The 18,228-nt window shown below is 39.2% G+C and overlaps 1 protein-coding gene across 2 annotated transcripts; it reads right to left on the reverse strand.

Moving 5' to 3' along the window:
• Positions 1–521: 521 nt before the first annotated feature.
• LOC103020471 (ATPase PAAT-like) lies at positions 522–18,013 on the reverse strand. 2 transcript variants are annotated; one of them, XM_007173243.2, is made up of 6 exons: positions 17,666–18,013; positions 16,684–16,887; positions 15,794–15,866; positions 12,758–12,964; positions 6,466–6,914; positions 522–1,682 (listed from the first exon to the last, which is right to left on the reverse strand). In XM_007173243.2, the coding sequence occupies exons 1-6, from the start codon at positions 17,827–17,829 to the stop codon at positions 1,448–1,450; spliced, it is 1,332 nt and encodes a 443-aa protein (XP_007173305.2). In that variant the 5' UTR covers positions 17,830–18,013; the 3' UTR covers positions 522–1,447. The 2 variants fall into 2 exon arrangements, with proteins under 2 accessions (XP_007173305.2, XP_007173306.2); XM_007173244.2 differs by lacking the exon at positions 17,666–18,013 and adding an exon at positions 16,985–17,367.
• Positions 18,014–18,228: the final 215 nt, after the last annotated feature.

The following is an 18,228-nucleotide window of genomic DNA, read 5'->3' on the forward strand; positions in this document are numbered from 1 at the left end:
TTGGCTTCTACAAACTGGAAAATTCAATTGAAGAATATTTTGTATCATCTCTTTTCAATATTGTACCTTTATACATCTTTTTGACATGACCATATTTCTGTTTCAGATGTAATCAAGATGAGACTTGTAAGATGAATTATGTATCTGGAAGGAGGCATTTTGTAAATCAACAGACTATAACTACCAGAAGCTGTAAAACTTAACTAAAGGGTTCAGCTTGCAGTGAGACAGATTTCTCCTGAACAACAAAGGAAATACTATCTTACAGCTATGTATGTTGTGAATGTCCCATAAATTAGAAAAGACTAGAAAAATATGCAAATTTTCAAGTGGCTGTAGTGAGGGTATGTTCTATATACTGTGTCACCTTTGTAGTATGATACCAATGAACAAAGAGTATATAAATTAGCCTTCATTTTAAAGAACTGACCAAAATATCAATTGTGAAACACCCCTTTTCATAAAAATACAGCATTTTAAGCAAAGATTAGATGAAAATTAAAAATTTGTATTTACTTAGACAAGTAGTTTCCAGAGTGGATACATTTATTTTTTAAATGCAAATACATCACCCTTCAACACATATACAATAGTTACAATTTCCAAAAATTAAGTCTGCCTGAGAGAATTGCAACCTCCTTGATTCATATGTCTAACCCTTCAAAGCAGAACCTCAGAATTTCACACTTTAAACATATAGAAGAAGGTTCTGGAAAGAGGAACCTGTATCAGCTCAGAAAGGGAAATAGTTCCTTATGTTTTCTGGGTTGACTGAGATAAAACAAGATGACTTCTCTCACTTTACATCAAACATTAAATCTAAAATAATATTCCTAACAAGGAGTAGGCTAGTTGTGATTTTTACTTCCCTATCTACTGCTACACTGTACTGAAACAAATAATATTAACCTCAGTGTAAACTAATTTTACACATGCCAAACACTGCACCTTGTTCATTATCTGAGATAAACAATACAAAATATAAACTAGTGATTTGAATTAAAGGTCTTAAGTATCCAATTTTCCAAAAACAATTGATTAGAAAAAGAAAAATTATCAAATACTCTAAGCATTATTTTTCAGACGCCGAAGACTATATAGTCTTTGTATAAATAAAAAATGTACTTCTATGAAACACATATACAATACAAACTAATGAACTGCTTTAGAAATCCTTAAAATCTTAAACAGTTAATCCAGAAGTATACATAAATTTCACTGAGAGTGAAAAATATTGCAAACAAAAATAACTTCTGATCCTATTATGTTAACTCAGTGTACAGTACTGGATTCACGAGTGCAGTAAAAATGAACACTGAGGTCACTTTAAGTAAGTGGTAATATTTCAAAGGACATTAAATACCTGCTTTTCATAAACTTTTTTTGGGGGTTTGGCTTTGTAATAAATATGTAATAAATATCTGTAGTACTTTGAACATGTTCAGTGCTATCTTTCTCCATTTGAAAGTCTTTCTCCAGAGTCAAAATGTCTTAAAGGCATGCCAGAGGGTGGGGAGTTGGGACTTTGCAGCAAGTCCACTAACAAAGCAATCTTATTATCTATGTGCTCCTGGAGTTTATATATTCGTTGATCAATGTAGTCCATAAGTTTCTTTTCCATCAGTTCCATATTTTTAGAAAGAATCTTTTCCAAGTAGGAACAAATGGATTGCTCTTCCATTCTAAAAATAAATTAAAAAAATAATAATAGAACAATTTTCCCTAATATTATAACAAAAACAACCAAACTATAGTACAATAAGCAGCCAACACACATTGCTAAAATTTGTCTCCACAACTATACTCTGTCACCTTACAACATATTTCCAGGTTCTAAAATACATATGCAACAGGCAACCACAATCCTGAATGCCTAAAGGATTCTTACTTCTTAAATTCTTTAAACATTTAAGCATAAATTGAAATGAGAATATAAAAATGAAGATGATAGAATTTCTACCCTCAAAGAACAAGTCTTCAGATAGAAAGGGTCTTTTTGGTTTTGAGCCTCAAATCAAAAGCGATCTTGCTGACTTTTTTTAAGGTCTCCATGTTTGTCTTCCAAGTGCTTCCCCAAGCAACCCTACAATTTAAACAGTTTTCTCTTTTTTCATCCAAACAACCTTACCAAAGCAGTGGAAGGACAAGGACAGTGAATTTCAGAGTGTGGTCCACAAAACCCTAGGGTCTCCATGACTTTTTCCAGGGGTTCCATGAGGTCAGAAGTATTTTTATAATAATAATAAAATACTATTTGAACATTAATCGTACAATGAATGTACAATGAATTATCCAGAGGCTATACCATGTATAATGTCATTACTCTGATAACTAATAGCATGTATGGTTGTATATTCTGTTTCCTAGAATTCCTTAAGGTAGTAGGTTTAGGGTACAGATAAATGTTTTTCTCAGAGGTAACTCAATTTGTTCTCAGTATTTCTACTGTGGTCTTACTAGCTATCTATGCTTATACATGCTATAATGCAACATATATGAGAATACAACCCAAAGCTAATAAAGTTTTACATAAATTTAAAACAATACCGAACTTCCCTGGTGGTGCAGTGTTTAAGAATCCACCTGCCAATGTAGGGGACACGGGTTTGATCCCTGGTCTGGGGAGAGCCCACATGCCATGGAGCAACTAAGCCTGTGTGCCACAACTACTGAAGCCTGCGTGCTTTAGGGCCCGCGTGCTGCAACTACTGAAGCCCGCGCACCTAGAGCCCGTGCTCTGCAACAAGAGGTCACCACAGTGAGAAGCCTGCGCACCGCAACGAAGAGGAGCCCCCACTCGCTGCAACTAGAGAAAGTCGGCGCACAGCAACAGAGACCCAATGCAGCCAAATAAATAAATAAATAAATAAAACTATACCATTCTCATTAAACTTTTTAAAAAGAAAATATGGTATTTTTTCATTAAAATGTTTATGTTACTATGTAATGAGTTTACTGTTATTTCTAAACTAATAAATATTTTTAAATAGCCTACATAAATAAAAGTTCTTTGGAGTGCTCAATTATTTTTAAGAGGGTAAAGACCAAAAAGTTTGAGAACCACTACTCTAGAATATACGAGGAGCTTTTTATTTTTCTCTTTATTTTCAAATAATTATAGATTCACAGGGGTTGTAAAGATACTATAATTCCCCAATGGTCCCAATCATTACATCTTACCTAACTATGGTATAATATCACAACCAGGAATTTGATGTTAGTACAGTGTGTGTGTATGCCATTTTATCACATGTACACACATTCATGTAAACATCATGTTCTTGACAGAATCAAGTTGTCTCGACTGCAAAAACCACAATCGAGAGACAGAACTATTCCTTAACTACAAAGATCTCCCTCCTGCTACCCTTTTATTGTCACATCCACTCCCCTAATCTCCTCTATCCTTAACACCTGGTAATCACTAATACAGTCTTCAGCTCTATTATTTTGAGAATGTTACACAAACAGAATCATATAGTATGTGACCTCTTGAGATTCTCTTTTGTCAATCAGCATAATGCCTTTGACAGACAACCAAGTTGTTGCATGTATCAACAGGCCATTCCTTTTTATTGCTGATAGCATCCCATGATATGGATATACCAGGGTTAATTTAACCACTCATCTATTTTAAGACACACTGGTAGTTTTTGGCTTTTACAAATAAAGCTTCTATGAACAATTGTGTACTGGTTTTTATGTGGAAAGAAGTTTTCATTTCTCTGGGATAAATGCTCAGGAGTATGATTGCTGAGTCACCATCATGGTAACTATATGTTTAGCTATTAGAAACTGCCAAACTTATTTAGAGTGGCTGTACCACTTTAAATCGCCACGAGCAATGTATGAGAGATCCAGTTTCTCCACATCCTCATTGGTACTTGGTTTTGTTATCATTTTTAAACTTTCTTTTTTAGCCATTCTGTGTAGTGGTTTCTTGTGGTTTTAATGTGTGTTTCCTTAATAGCCATGAGGTCAACAGCACTTATATTCATGTGCTTATTTGCTTTTTGTACATTCTCTCTGGTATAATATCTCTTTATGTTTTTTGCCTATGTTCTAATTGGATTTTTTTAATGTTGAGTTTTGAGAGTTCTTTCTATATTTTAGATATAAGTCATTTGTTGGATATGTATTTGCAAATATTTTCCCTCACTTTGTAATTTGTATTTTATTCCTCTTAACAGAGAAGAGCAAAAGTTTTACATTTTCATGGCATCTAATAAATCAAATTTTTGATTACCCTGCTTTTGGTGTCATATCTAAGAAGTCTTGTCTTGTCTTAGGTCCCCAAAGATTGTTTCCTATGTATTATTAGAAAAATTTTATAGCTTTATGTTTTACATGTAAGTCTATGATCCATTTTGAGCTAATTTTTATATAAGGTATGAGGTTTGGGTCATGGTTCACTTTTTGCCCTTCGGATATCCAACTGCTCCATCACCATGTGTTAAAAAGACTATTTTTCCTTTATTGAATTGCTGTTGCACCTTTGTCAAAAATCAGTTGAGCATAATTTTGTGGGTCTATTTCTGAGCCCTCTATTATGTTCCATTGACCTATGTGTCTGTCCCTCTGCCATCACTACATCATCTTGAATACTCTAACTACATAAGACTCGACACTGGGAAGAGTGATTCCTCCCACTTCATTCTTCTTTTTCAAAGTTGTTTTAGCTATTCTACCTCTTTTGTTTTTCATATAATTTTTAAAATGATCCTGCTTATGTCCGCCAAATATTGTGGTGGGATTTCAATACGCATAATATTAAGCCTGCATATCAATGGGGAGAATTGACAACTTTACTATGTTAGAAATTGAATTTGTAATTTAACAGTTTCCAGGAAAGGAATAACCAGGCCCAGCTGCTTTCCTTAGAGACTTCTACCAAACATCTTAAGAAGAGATAACACCAATTTTACACAATCTTTTCTAAGATGTAGAACTCATCTTATGAGGCCAGTATTACGCTCATGAAAACCAGACAAAGACAGTACAAGAAAAATATAGACCAGTATCTCTAATGAATTAGATGCAAGAATACTCAACAAAATATTAACAAATCAGATCCAGCACTGTATAAAAAAGAATTACAGTCCACAACCAACTGAGATTTATTCTAGGTATACAAGGCAGGTTCAGTTTTTGAAATTAATGTAATTCACCACATGAACAGACTACAGAAGAAAATTCAGGATCATATGAATGGCCATAGGAAAAATATTTGACAAAACCCTATACCCATCTATGATGAAAGAAACTCTCAGATAAGTAGGAACTAAGGAACACTAAGCCTCATGGTCCCTGAGCAGTCTGACTTCTTTCCACCTTTTATAGTCTTTGTATGTTTGCTGTATTATGTCCAGGGATTTTTATTGGTAAAAAGGGGGATCTGAGAGAAATGGGGACATTACATCTCAGCTGGACCCAGGAGCAGTTTTTAAATCTGTTTAGGTTTTTTTTCTCCTTTGGGTTTTATTGTTTGTTTGTTTTGTTTTGCTATATCACAAGTTAACATTGCTTAGACTATCAACAACTAAAGACTGGAACGTCCCTGGTGGTCCAGTGGTTAAGACTCCGTGCTTCCAGTGCAGGGGCACGGGTTCAATCCCTGGTCGGGAAACTAAGAACTAAGATCCCGCATGCCACGCAGCACGGCCAAAACAAAAAACAAAAAGAACAATTAAAGACTATTGGTATCTTTCCTTATCCTTCCCAAATAAGAACCACTTGTTCAATAATGTCAACTCCTCAAATTGAATGCTATTGGAGACATTAAGAAAGTTTCAACCAATACAACTCCCTCATTTTACATGGGAAAAAAAGCTAAGCCAAAAGATTTAAACAGTAAAGCAACAGTTAAGGTAGAACTATGATTAGAGTCCTGAATTCCAATCTAGCGCAAAATTTGGACATATTACATCTATATAAAGGATGGGGAACATACTAAACACTTAGCCACCCCTCAATCAAAGCAGGACTGGAAAAAATTGGAATTATGAGATCAGGGGATAAGGGCCTGTACACTAGAAATAATTTAGAGCTGAAAAATGTTTGGATGACTCCGAAATTAGCCTAGGTCACACATGATATACAAAGGAAATCTGTTACAATGGCTCACTTCATACAATCTGGCAAAAAATGTACATATCATGGTCACCACAGCTCCTCTCCATTCATGCAGACAACTGTCTACTCTGACCCTATCTGCTGCCTGTACCCCTTCCATCAGATGCCTGAGAAGTGCTCGGCACCTCCAGTTTTACACACTTCTTTCAAAGCAATCCATCCTACTCTGCTGAGTATTTCTTTCCTACAGTGTGTTAATGGTGAAATGTAAAAGCTGCTAAAATCCTCTCTGGAAACATTTTCAGGCAGTAGTTATTGAAACAAACCTGCTTTCCTCCACCTGCCTCCCCCCTCCTGCCCCCAATCTAAACCACACTTGTCTTAAATACTTACGTAACACCAACAGTGCCTTCGCCGGGCTTGGTGATGCTTTCCTGCCACTTGGTGTTGGGTCCCACACGGAGATGGTTCACTTGACTACACAGATTCTGCAGAAAAGGCAGCAACTCAGAGTTAGGTATATGTGAGTTGTCACTTGCTTTCTTTGGTAAGAAAGAAGATACTGCATTCTTAAGATCAGGAAGAGAATGGTTTTGTGGCACAATTTTACACTCTTGGAGGCTTGTCACATTTCCTCCACCAGCTGGCTGTGTACTTTTATCAACGTAAGCTTTTAAGTCTTCAGTCATGTTTCCAGATGTCAATCCAGTTCTGGAAGGGAAAGGTGTGGAGGATGACTTGTCGAAGGCACCTGAAGCAGATGATGATTGCAGTCCCATCATGTGCTTGTATCCAGCGCTCCCCAAAACTGACTGAAGCTGCTCTCCAATGGGAACACAATTCTAAGCAAGGTAAATAAGAAAATGTTCTTATTAACATGAATGATAACGACAGGTAACCTCTGGAGTAACTCAGAGTCAGGCAATGTGCCTTCTTTCATCTGATCCTCAAAGCTTTCACATGGAGTAGGCTATAGCTACTATCCCAATATTAAGTTAGGAGAACAAGACTAAAGTTAACTTGGCCAAGGTAACACAACTGGTCAGTGGCAGAAGCAGGACTGGAACCCAGGCCACCAAACTCCAGAGTCAGGACTTCTCATCATTTCACTAGTTTTGCTGAGGAAAATATTCAAATAAATACAAGCATACTTAGTAAAATTGCACGGGCTTATTTTCATGTTTCCACTACAAAGTCCTCCTTAATATATGGTAATAAAATGTAGTATTCTCAATTCAGTCACAGTAATTGATAACTTTCATAGAATTAAAAATCATCTGCCCTGGGCTTCCCTGGTGGCGCAGTGGTTGAGAATCTGCCTGCCAATGCAGGGGACACAGGTTCGAGCCCTGGTCTGGGAGGATCCCACATGCCGCAGAGCAACTGGGCCCGTGAGCCACAATTACTGAGCCTGCGCGTCTGGAGCCTGTGCTCCGCAAGAAGAGAGGCCGCAATAGTGAGAGGCCCGCGCACCGTGATGAAGAGTGGCCCCCGCTTGCCACAACTAGAGAAAGCCCTCGCACAGAAACGAAGACCCAACACAGCCATAAATAAAAATAAAAAAAGTTAAAAAAAAAAATCATCTGCCTTGGACAGGAATAAAGACGCAGATGTAGAGAATGGACTTGAGGACACGGGGAGGGGGAAGGATAAGCTGGGACGAAGTGAGAGAGTGGCATGGACATATATATACTACCAAATGTAAAACAGATGGCACAGGGAGATCAGCTCGGTGCTTTGTGACCACCTAGAGGGGTGGGATACGGAGGGTGGGAGGGAGACGAAAGAGGGAGGAGATATGGGTGGGAGGAGATATGGGTGTATGTATAGCTGATTCACACTGTTATGAAGCAGAAACTAACACACCATTGTAAAGCAATTATACTCCAATAAAGATGTTAAAAGAAAAAAAAATACACAGGAAAAAAAAAATCATCTGCCCACCGTCACATATAGTAATTCAACCTAAGAATATGCAATTTATTTTCATTGAAAGATAGACCAGATAGTTACATACTTAAAGTATGATGTTATATGAGTACTTTTGTAACACTTTCAATGACTAAAATGAGCTACCTTTTGCCTAAGTCTGCCTTAATAATCTGTAGGGTAATGATTATGTTATGTGGCCTCAACTCAACCGGCTATGCTATATTATTTCCTGAGAAGACTCAGGCTCACCTTTGAGAGCAGGTTACACTGTCTCCTATCCAGGGCCATGTTCTTGCTATGCTCTTCAATTTTTCCACAAGAGAAAAGCAAAACTACCTCTAGCCTATCTAACTGTTACGTTATACACCTCCATCCTAAATTCTAAACACAGAACTCTACCAGGGATTCTTATAGGGAATATCATCTCATACTTACTGTTGCTCAGTATCTAGTTAGAGAGACTGAGAAAAATATTATACAAGATTAGCTGAAAACACTCAGTCCATATATTTTCTGAATATTCTAATAAATGATTCTTGGATAAAGCCAGCCCCAAACTCATTCATTCAACAAATATTTACCAGGAATCTACTCTGTGTTAGGTACTGTTTCAGGGACTGGAAATAAGACAGTGAACAAGACAAATACAAATTTGCAAACATACCCTCAGATTTCTGAAAAAAATAAGTATCTCTGAACATCTTGTAGGATTTCTGAAAGGTCTGTCTTTAACTTTTTAAATTACCATAAAATCCAAAAAGTACCACCTTGAAAAAGCAAGAAAAAAAGATGTTTTTATCTTTTCAGATGAAAAAGGTAAACAGTGAAAATCTTGAATAACTGAGTATATTTTTGTTGAGAAAATGGGGCACAGCTTTCCCTCAGGTAACGTTAAATGACAACTATATGCCAGGCACTTTGATTCAGAATTCCTACTCAATTATTCTAAATTGCTAAAGCAAAAACAAATCGAAGTCAGCACATGTGAACTTCAAATACAAGGAAATAAGAAATCACTTTAAGAAACTTTCCAGAAAACAAGGAACCACAAGGCAAAGGTGAAGCAGGGAGTCTAGAAAGCTGTTCCCCAGGTCCTTTCTTTCCTCATCAGTACAGGCCCTGCCCCAATTAACATATGAAAGTTCCAAACAGTGAGTGGTTACACCCCTTCCATAGAAGGAGAGGCTCTGCTCATGAAACATCCCTACTTTATTCTTAACAGATAGTTACAGAGCTTATATGACACTTTCCAGGAAGACATTCCATGGATTCCTTGTTTGTGGACAAAAGCAATCCTAGAGAACCAGGTATATCCTGTGAGAATCATTCCATAAATACAGCCTCCCAACGAGAAAGAAGACTTTTATTAGCATGTTTCAAAGACAATTTAACAGGATCACCTCCTTTCTTCCCCAGGGGTTTCCCAAATGTCCCCATAGATAATGATTTAGCACGTGTGTTGGGGGGTTACCACACACGTGCTGTTGGTTGGAGGACTTGTGTTTCTATACGACAGAAGATGCGACAAGGACACACACCACGCTTGGGACTAGGATGAGAGCTGGGAGAGCACGCTTACAATATACCTTATGTACTTGTGAATGGACGGAAATTACACAGCAAAGAAACTGTATTGTTTTGGGAATTAAACAAAAAACCCTGAAAACATGGGCAAAAACCCCCACAAACTACTATTCATGTCATTTCTTTTCCAAAGTCAAGGTTTTAAAACATAAAAATCAGTCCATGAATTGATTTTACTTAATTCTTTAACCCTCTCTAATGTTTCCAAAATTTTCCACACACAAAAAATTTCTTCTGTTTTTAAATGTTTAATCTCTATGTCCACTGGATCCTTCCCCTCAAACATCTGTTCTTAAAATATGCTATGCATAAGACTCATCTGGCATTGCCTGTATAAAATAGGTGAGTCCTGGATCACATCCTCAGCGTTTCAGGTCACTGGTGAGGGCCAGCATTCTGCACTTTATAAACATTCCAAGGGATTCTGATACCGGCTGGTTCCTTATCGCTATCATTCTTGAAACAACCCACTTTACCCTGGCTACCTGCACATTCTAACTACCCATTTACTAACTAATCCCTCAAAATCTGGTTTCCATCTCATCACTATTCAAACTGACCCCCTGAAGATCTCCAAGGAGTACTTAGTTGATAATCCAAAGGGCATATATATTATATAAAATTTACTCAGAGCCATGAACTAGACAGACAGGTCCTCTTTGCACAAAGCTTATATTTTAATGAGATACACAGAACAACACATAAACAAAAACAGGCAAGAAAGCACTGATGAAAATATGATACAGATTTGGAGGAAAAGGCTAATATTTCAATCAGGGTGGTTAGGGAAGGTGTCATTCAAGATGGAACGTTTAAGATGAGGCTGAAATAACAAGAAAAAGGCAGTCTTGCTGAGATCAGGAAGAGAGGATTCTGGCCAAAGAGAACAGTTAAGAGGGCAAAGGTCCTGAGGTGGGAGCACGTCTGGATATTTGTGGAATACCCACATCAGAATGTCTAGAGCAAGGCATCTAAGGAGATGCAGCAGGAGGTGAGGTTGAGGAGGTAACGAGGGCCCAGATCTTAGATGAGAGGGTAAGGAATCCGGATTAGTTCTGAGTGTCAAGGGGAGCAGTCAGGGGGTTTCCACAGGGGAAGTCGAGTCTGCTTTACCCTCTGAGATCATTCTGGCTGCACTGTGGAAAGGGAGCACTGGAGCAGGAGGGCCAGGTAGGAACCTCCTGAGGTGTGGAGGTGAGGTAATAGTGCCAGCGGAAGAAGAGTATGGACCCTGTTCACTTTAAAGCTCTCTTTTCCGAATGGACATATGGACACCAAGGGGGGAAACTGCGGTGAGCTGGGGATGGTGGTGTGCTGAATTGGGCGATTGGGATTGAAATGTATACACTGATGTGTATAAAATTGATGCCTAATAAGAACCTGCAGTATAAAAAAACAAACAAAACAACTAATATTAAACTTTCATTGGGCTATTTGTATGGAAATATGTTAATATAAATGTTTCAGACATTACATGAAATTTCTAAAAATCTTATATTTGTATTTGTATGGAAATATGTATGGAAATATGTTAATATAAATGTTTCAGACATTACATGAAATTTCTAAAAATCTTATATTTGTATTTGTATGGAAATATGTATGGAAATGTTAATATAAATGTTTCAGACATTAAAAAAAAAAAAATAAAGCTCTCTTTTCCATGCTTTCCAAGATCATCATCAACTCTCCTGTTCTCCTATGTCTGCCTGTTGATCCAACGATACTCGTCCTAAATTAATATTGGCAAATCTCAAGAAAGTTATATAAGTTTTAAAATTCATATTATTGGTTTTAAACTTTCATCCTGTGATCTTACCAGTATTATCGTTTAGATTGTAAACACGAAGAAATTTATTCTCAAAAAGAGGAAGCGATGGCAAATAACACAGAACTAATAGCTTTGAATTCAGGTCTCGTGACATCAGATCTCTTGTGACTCTTAAGCACTACTGTGTCCTGCTCTTGTGGTTCCTTTTTCCTCTCCCCGTATTCTTAGCAAACGCTCCTACTCTCCCAGGGTCTTCCTTCCTGGCTCCGGTCTCTCCCCTCACCCCCTTCCCCATCATCTACTAGCATGCTCCTCCCAAACCCCCCTCCACTCCACCAGCCCCACCTGTGCTTCCAAAGCCTCACAACATCATCCCAGGACATGTGTCATTCACATCTAAAACTCAACACTCCCAAATTAAACTCCTTTCCCCCAAGTCGCTTCCCACTTTGGGTTCCATGTATATTATGGTATCACCATTTTCAAAACTTTAGTTTCACGTTTGATTCTGTTTTTCTCCCACAGAACCCATATTAAGTTAGTTGTCAAGTGCCAATGGCCCCACTGTTGTAGCCTCTCACAATCCAGCATCAGGTTACTCCTTCCAAGTTTAGACTCTCATTAACTCTCCTCTGGATGACGGAAATAACAGAGCTGCTTTCCTTCTTGTAGCCTCACTTTCTGCTGACGCATCATTCCTACTGACTCGTCTTACACATAATAGCCGATTAAATTTATTAAAACAGAGCTAAAAAATACCCACAAACTTTATAACATCATTCAAAATCCTCTAAGATCCAGCCCCAGTCTACCTGAAACTTCCTGTCACTTCTTCACTCCAGAGAAATGAACTTCTATTCATTTCCTAGGTACATCCTATTTCTCTAGCACTTAAGATTTAATCCATACTTGTCTCTATCTCTTAAGTTGCATCCCTCCAAATTTACTTGCCTAATCCCACCCTTCCTATTTAAAGGCGTAGATAAAATGCTACTTCCTTTAATAAGCCTTTCCTAGCATTCCTCATCATTCCCCACTTAAGATGCCCTGACTCCCCTAACAAGACTACAGAGATCCTTAACAACAGGCTATCGACTAATTCATCTTTGAATCTTCTAAAGTAACCAAAACTGTGGTACTCACTAAGAAGGGGCTAAATAAATACTTGCTGAATGAATAAATGAGTGAATTCATGGAAAATTGTGAAGTCTGTAATAGAAATATTTTTTTGCAAGAGAGTAAGTCTACAGAATGTTATTTTTGGAAAATTAGTAAAGTGAATAGTTAAATCAATAACAAAAGTTGAAATAAAAAGATTTATGTTTCTACATGTCCTTATAAGAAGACATCATTTAAAGAATTTTAACAGTATCCGGAAAGAAATCCATTTCTACTCACCTGTTGCTGGAAAATAACCATATTCATCAATTGCTGAGCTCCAGATGACAACTTTGACCCCATGGACTCCATGATGGTTTGGACCCTCTCCAGGTCTATCCTTGATCCTAGAGCAGGAGAGCCTGCTGAAGAATTTGCTGAAACTGGCCTCACATGTACCACAACTTTACTGATGAACACACACTGCTTTTCACCAAAGGAGAGCAGCTATTATAATACAAAAGGTCAGCAAAATTAATGATAATAAAAATAATCATCATTTAAAGTCATTTCTTGTTAATACTGAAGAGTGAAGCATTCAAGAATCTAAAAATTAACTTCAAGTACATTTTGAAGGTTTCTCTAGAACAGTCATAGTCAAAAAAAGACTCAAAAAGACAATGTAAATGCAAAAAGTCCTTTTTAAATCAAAGTAAAATAATGTTTTACTTACTTAGTTTAGGGAATTAAAGATAAACTATACCAATCGGAGATCTTAACATACTGAAACTTGCTATAGTATTATTTAATACAAAATAAGACTGTCCAGTGTCCCATGCAAAGTGTTTGTGAAATACTAAATATAAATAAGTCAGGATTTTAGAATTTAGAACTGTAGGGAATATCAATACAACCTAAGAGAGCTCAACAGTTTACACATAAAAATACGAGTTCAGGGTGGTTTTTTTAACTTGCAAAAGACACCCAATTAGCAAAGTTGAGCTCTGAGCCTGTTTCTTCTGTCTTCTATCCCAGTAGCTTTTCCAATGCTTTATGCTTCTTCATGTTGTCCCTGCTTCTAGAGCAAAAGACATTTCACGTGTGGTGTAGGACAACAAAGTAGCAAAGTGGAACGAAAACAGCATTTAGAATCAGACAGACCTGAGTTCAGTGATGGCTCTGCCTGGGTGACCATGGGCAAATGCCAAACTTGAGTCAGGAGTAAAATGAGTTCACATGGTTGTTATGAGGATTATGTGTTAAAATTTCCAGTGTATATCACTGAGTAAGTGCTCAAACATATGCATCAGTAACTATTACTTTTAACTTACATATACTATTGGCCCAGAAGAAGCTTTCATACAAACCCAAGGATTTCCCTAAATGAAACACTCTTTCACTCCCTGGTACTTCCACAGCACAGTTTTAAATACCATTCACCTTCACAGACACAACAAACCCATACCTCACACAAAGACACAGGCGAATACAGACCCATGATCTAAAAACTCAGTGCGGCACCGAAGATGTGACTGTCATCAACAAGTAAGTAAATACCTCATGAAATGTAAACACCCATTCCAACCTCCATATTATCCCTATTCTGCTTTTTAACCCCTAAGCCCTTCTCACTAGCGAATGTAGTACCTATTTTGCACACTGAGTCAACCTATTATCTGTCTTGCCCACTATAATATTTGCGATGTGAGGGCTCCATTCCAATTTATTTCATAACTGCCAATTCCTGAATGCCAAGTACAGTATCTGGCATCAATAGGCACTCCAGTATTTGTTGGATGAATGAATTGCCTTATTTAAATGAATTTAGAAACTATTAGTATATACATCTAAAACAACATCTTGGGATAATCAGTTCTGTGCTCTTCTGTAAGTAATAATCAGCAAAGAATTTGAGAAATTAAAAATAATCAATCCAAGAATTTTCTTCAGTTCCCTAATACTACCCATAAGGTAGCTTGAAAAAGGTGAAGGAACTTGCCCAAAGTTATTGTGCTAGTCAGCAAGAGAGCTCATTTAACAGTCAGGGCTTATGTAAAAAAGAGTGGAAATATGTATATGTATAACTGATTCACTTTGATGTATACCTGAAACTAACAAAACATTGTAAATCAACTCTACTCCAATAAAAATTAAAAAAAAAAATAAGGCTTTTGATTTCCAGCTCAGTACCATTTCCTTAGATCTGATGACCTTAGTAAAGTTCACCTTAATAATATTTTTCAGGCTGAAGACACCAATCCAAACTCCTTTAACTTTGTGGTGCCCATGTCTGAATCCTCCCTGATTGTGTCCTATCCTTCTAGATTTGGGGACCAAAACTGCTTGTGGTTTTCTTGGCACCTAAGTTTTATATAAAGATAAAAAATGTTTTTAACTCAGTTTTTTAAGGCTCAAAAGTACAATACTGCTGTACTAACAACAGTACATGACATGACTAGGAAATGGAGCAGGACCCCATGGTCCTTGCCCCCCATGTCCTCAGCCTGCCTTTGGTCTGTGGAAAAACTTTAGCCAAAGAATAAGTTTAATCAGAGAAGTGCGAAAATGGAGAAGCAAAGAAAAGCAGTCAACAGGACAAAACAATAATTGTTTAGTCAGTAAGCAAAGTGAAGGACCTTTAGCTCCTCCTCGAGGGCTACAGATCATATTCTGAGCCACGTCCTGCGAGCTGTCTTATAGGTACTGAAACCCCCGCCAGGTGGAGGAAGTTAACTACATGATGACAAGACTGTACCCATGACATAAGCTGCCACAATTCCGGGAACTGGCCTCAAGGAAAAGTGAACAAACCGACCCTGGAACTGAAGAACAATCAAGATGATGCTGGTCAGCCCACCACATGACCAAGTTCAAGATGACTGTCAGAGCTGACTGTGCTGTTTGTGCATGCAGCCCCCTCCCTCTGTCTAAAGAAGCTCTTGTCCCCTGATGGTCAGTGGGGGGAGTCGGCCTTCAGACAGGAGTCCAGCACCCCCAACGCCCCACCCCTGCTGTTGCCGGCATCCAAAACAAAGCAAACTTTCCTGTCCACCAACCTTGCCTCTTTATTGGCTCTTGAGTGGCGAGCAGCTGGACACCACTTTTGGTTACAACCATAGCTAATAAATGGTCACATTTTAACAGAAGAATGTTGGTAATTTTTTAGAAAAGAATTTCTTTTTACATGTTTACTGAGTATTTCTGAACTAAAACCAGGCACCAAGTTGGACTAACTACATTACCAAACCTACAGAAAATAAGTTTATATAATAAGAGGACAACTGTAGTTTTTAAATTAGTTTAGGAATGACTAAATGATATTTAGGAATGACTTACCTTTACTTTACAAGCATGTGTGGAAGACTCCAATTTTAGATATTTTTTGTACAAAATAATCTTTTCATGTTCACTAAAAATAAAAAAGAATTAACTTATAAAAAATTTCACACACTATCACTTTTAATAGTTACATTTAAAAATAAAGGTTTCCAGGACAATATTTAAATCCTGAGATTCAGTTTTCCTGGTGAGGCATGAACAGCTGGGACTTCCTACTGAAGTGCACTGGCTACAAAGACAACATCTGCCACTTACTAGCTATATGAGAAAATGAAATTAGATATCAAATGTATGCTCATGCAGCACAGAGCACACTGTAAAGCTCAATAACATACCCGTTATATCCAACATGCGTGGTATATAAAACACTTCATATTTTGATTCGTATTAAGGAGAGATTAGGTCAGAATCTTTGTAAGAAATCAGAAAAAAACAAGAAGTATAAAACTGGGTTAAGTATGCTGGTACGGCACAGTGCTGGGCTCACGCACTATGTGTAAAGAGTTTCCTACAGGAAAATGTTCAAAGTTCCAGACTGACAGACAACTTAATTTTTGGAAAACAGATCGTTGTGAGTTAAAGAAAACAGACAAGAAACACTTACCAGAACTTCATCTGATCATAGTCTTCCACTAACTAGCTATGATCTTTTACCAACTTCTCTCTCTTCCACTAGCTCTCAATTTCCACGTTTATAAAAACAACTAGGCTGATCTAGACTGTCTTTAAGATCCCTAAAGGTCTAAACTTCTATGTCTGCTGGTATGTTTTTATCTTCTCTCCCCTAGTATCTGGTGCCAATGTCAGAGAATCAATAAATATCACAAAAGGTCAAGAAAATAAAACACTACTTCAGAAGAACACTTCCACACGCATACGTCACAAACCTGTTATCCAGAACATTACAAACATTCTTGCCCCTACTGGTTCCACAGTACTCCTCTCCTGAGTATACTTCCATATTTCTTGCTGAACTTAAAATGCCAATAGAAACGATTTCTTCACCTCCAGGAGGGTCACATCTCAGGTAAAGGAAGCAGGGGTTTTCATCTTGGCTGTTCACGTTCCTTTGCAAAATCACCAGATCCTGGCTGAAAAGAAAATGAAGACTATTATACAGTTCTCTGAACACTGTCATTAACCCACTTAATGGGCCACAGGGGTTGACATGTTATCCTATTCATTTACATTTGCATTTGCAGTCCAAGCGCCTTGCAAAGCACTGACGAAATGCTCAATACAGAATTCATAAGGAAATGATGCTTTAGACGTGAGGGCTCTCCACTCTCTTTTCCCTTGACGTCTGTAATACATTCTAAGCGACTTCCTATAATTGCCTGTCCAGTTAATGAAATATATGGACTGGGCAGCTAGTGTAAGTTAAAAAACAGTTCAGAAGTGGGGGTGGGGCGGGGTGCAGAATAGAATAAAGGACCAAAGTGTGCCATTTTCAAAACTAAGCTGATGAAGATTTTCGACACCTGGATTTTGTTTTTAATGCCTATTTTGGTCGACAGGAGGTTTTTGTTTCGGGATAGAAAGGCGGTTCTGATCCCGACAGGGGGCCTCAGGAGCCGACGCGACGGACACAAGGGGGAAGGGGGTGACATGCCGAGTCTTCAGGTCACCTGCCCCCCGTCCCCTGCGTCCGACGCTCACGCCGGAGTCGCCTCCTCTTTCCCGCGGGCCCGCCCCCACCCTCCCGCCACCCGGGACCTGCCCCCTCGCCCTCGCCGCCCGCACAGACCCGTCACCGGCTCGGCTCCGGGCCCAGACCCTCTCCCCTCACGGCCCCCGCCTCCCCTCCCGGCTCCCCCAGGAGCGTGGCTGGCACCGAGCACAACCCCAGTCCCCGCCGGCCCGGCGCACCCGGTGGCAGGCGGCGCCAGCAGCTCCTCCCAGTCGGCGTCCCGGGCGCCGAGGCCAGACCGGGTGAGATGGAGACTCTGGGCCAGGGCTCCGCACGCGGCATCCCAGGAAGAGGCCAGCGTCGGGCGGCGGGTCAGTGGCGGCTGTACGGTCTCGGTCTCCATCTGGCCACCTACACGCCAGGCCAGCTCCGGAACCTCTCTTACAGCTCTTTAATTTCCGCCAGACTGAGGGACTGTAAAGGAACAGAGCAACTTCCGTCTCGTCCGGCGGCAAACCCCAGAGCCGCCGCTTCTCGCCGGGGTCGGGAGAGACCAGCTACTCTAAACACGCATGCGCGCGCCGGTCGGTTTGGGCGGAGCGTTCAAAATATGCGGGGAGCGGGGGCCGAGAGCTGGAGTCCGGCGCATGCGCACTGACAGCCTGGTCCAGCTGCTGGGCTGTGCGCAGGCGCGGTGCGGCGCCCGCGGGAACCCAGTGGTGGTTTGACGTTGGCCTCAGAAATGTGTGGATGACGGTGGCTGGGCTGACCCGCAGGATTGGTCCAGTGAGGAGAGTACGTC

Source organism: Balaenoptera acutorostrata, chromosome 16 (genome assembly GCF_949987535.1).
Source record: "Balaenoptera acutorostrata chromosome 16, mBalAcu1.1, whole genome shotgun sequence".
NCBI lineage: Eukaryota > Metazoa > Chordata > Mammalia > Artiodactyla > Balaenopteridae > Balaenoptera > Balaenoptera acutorostrata.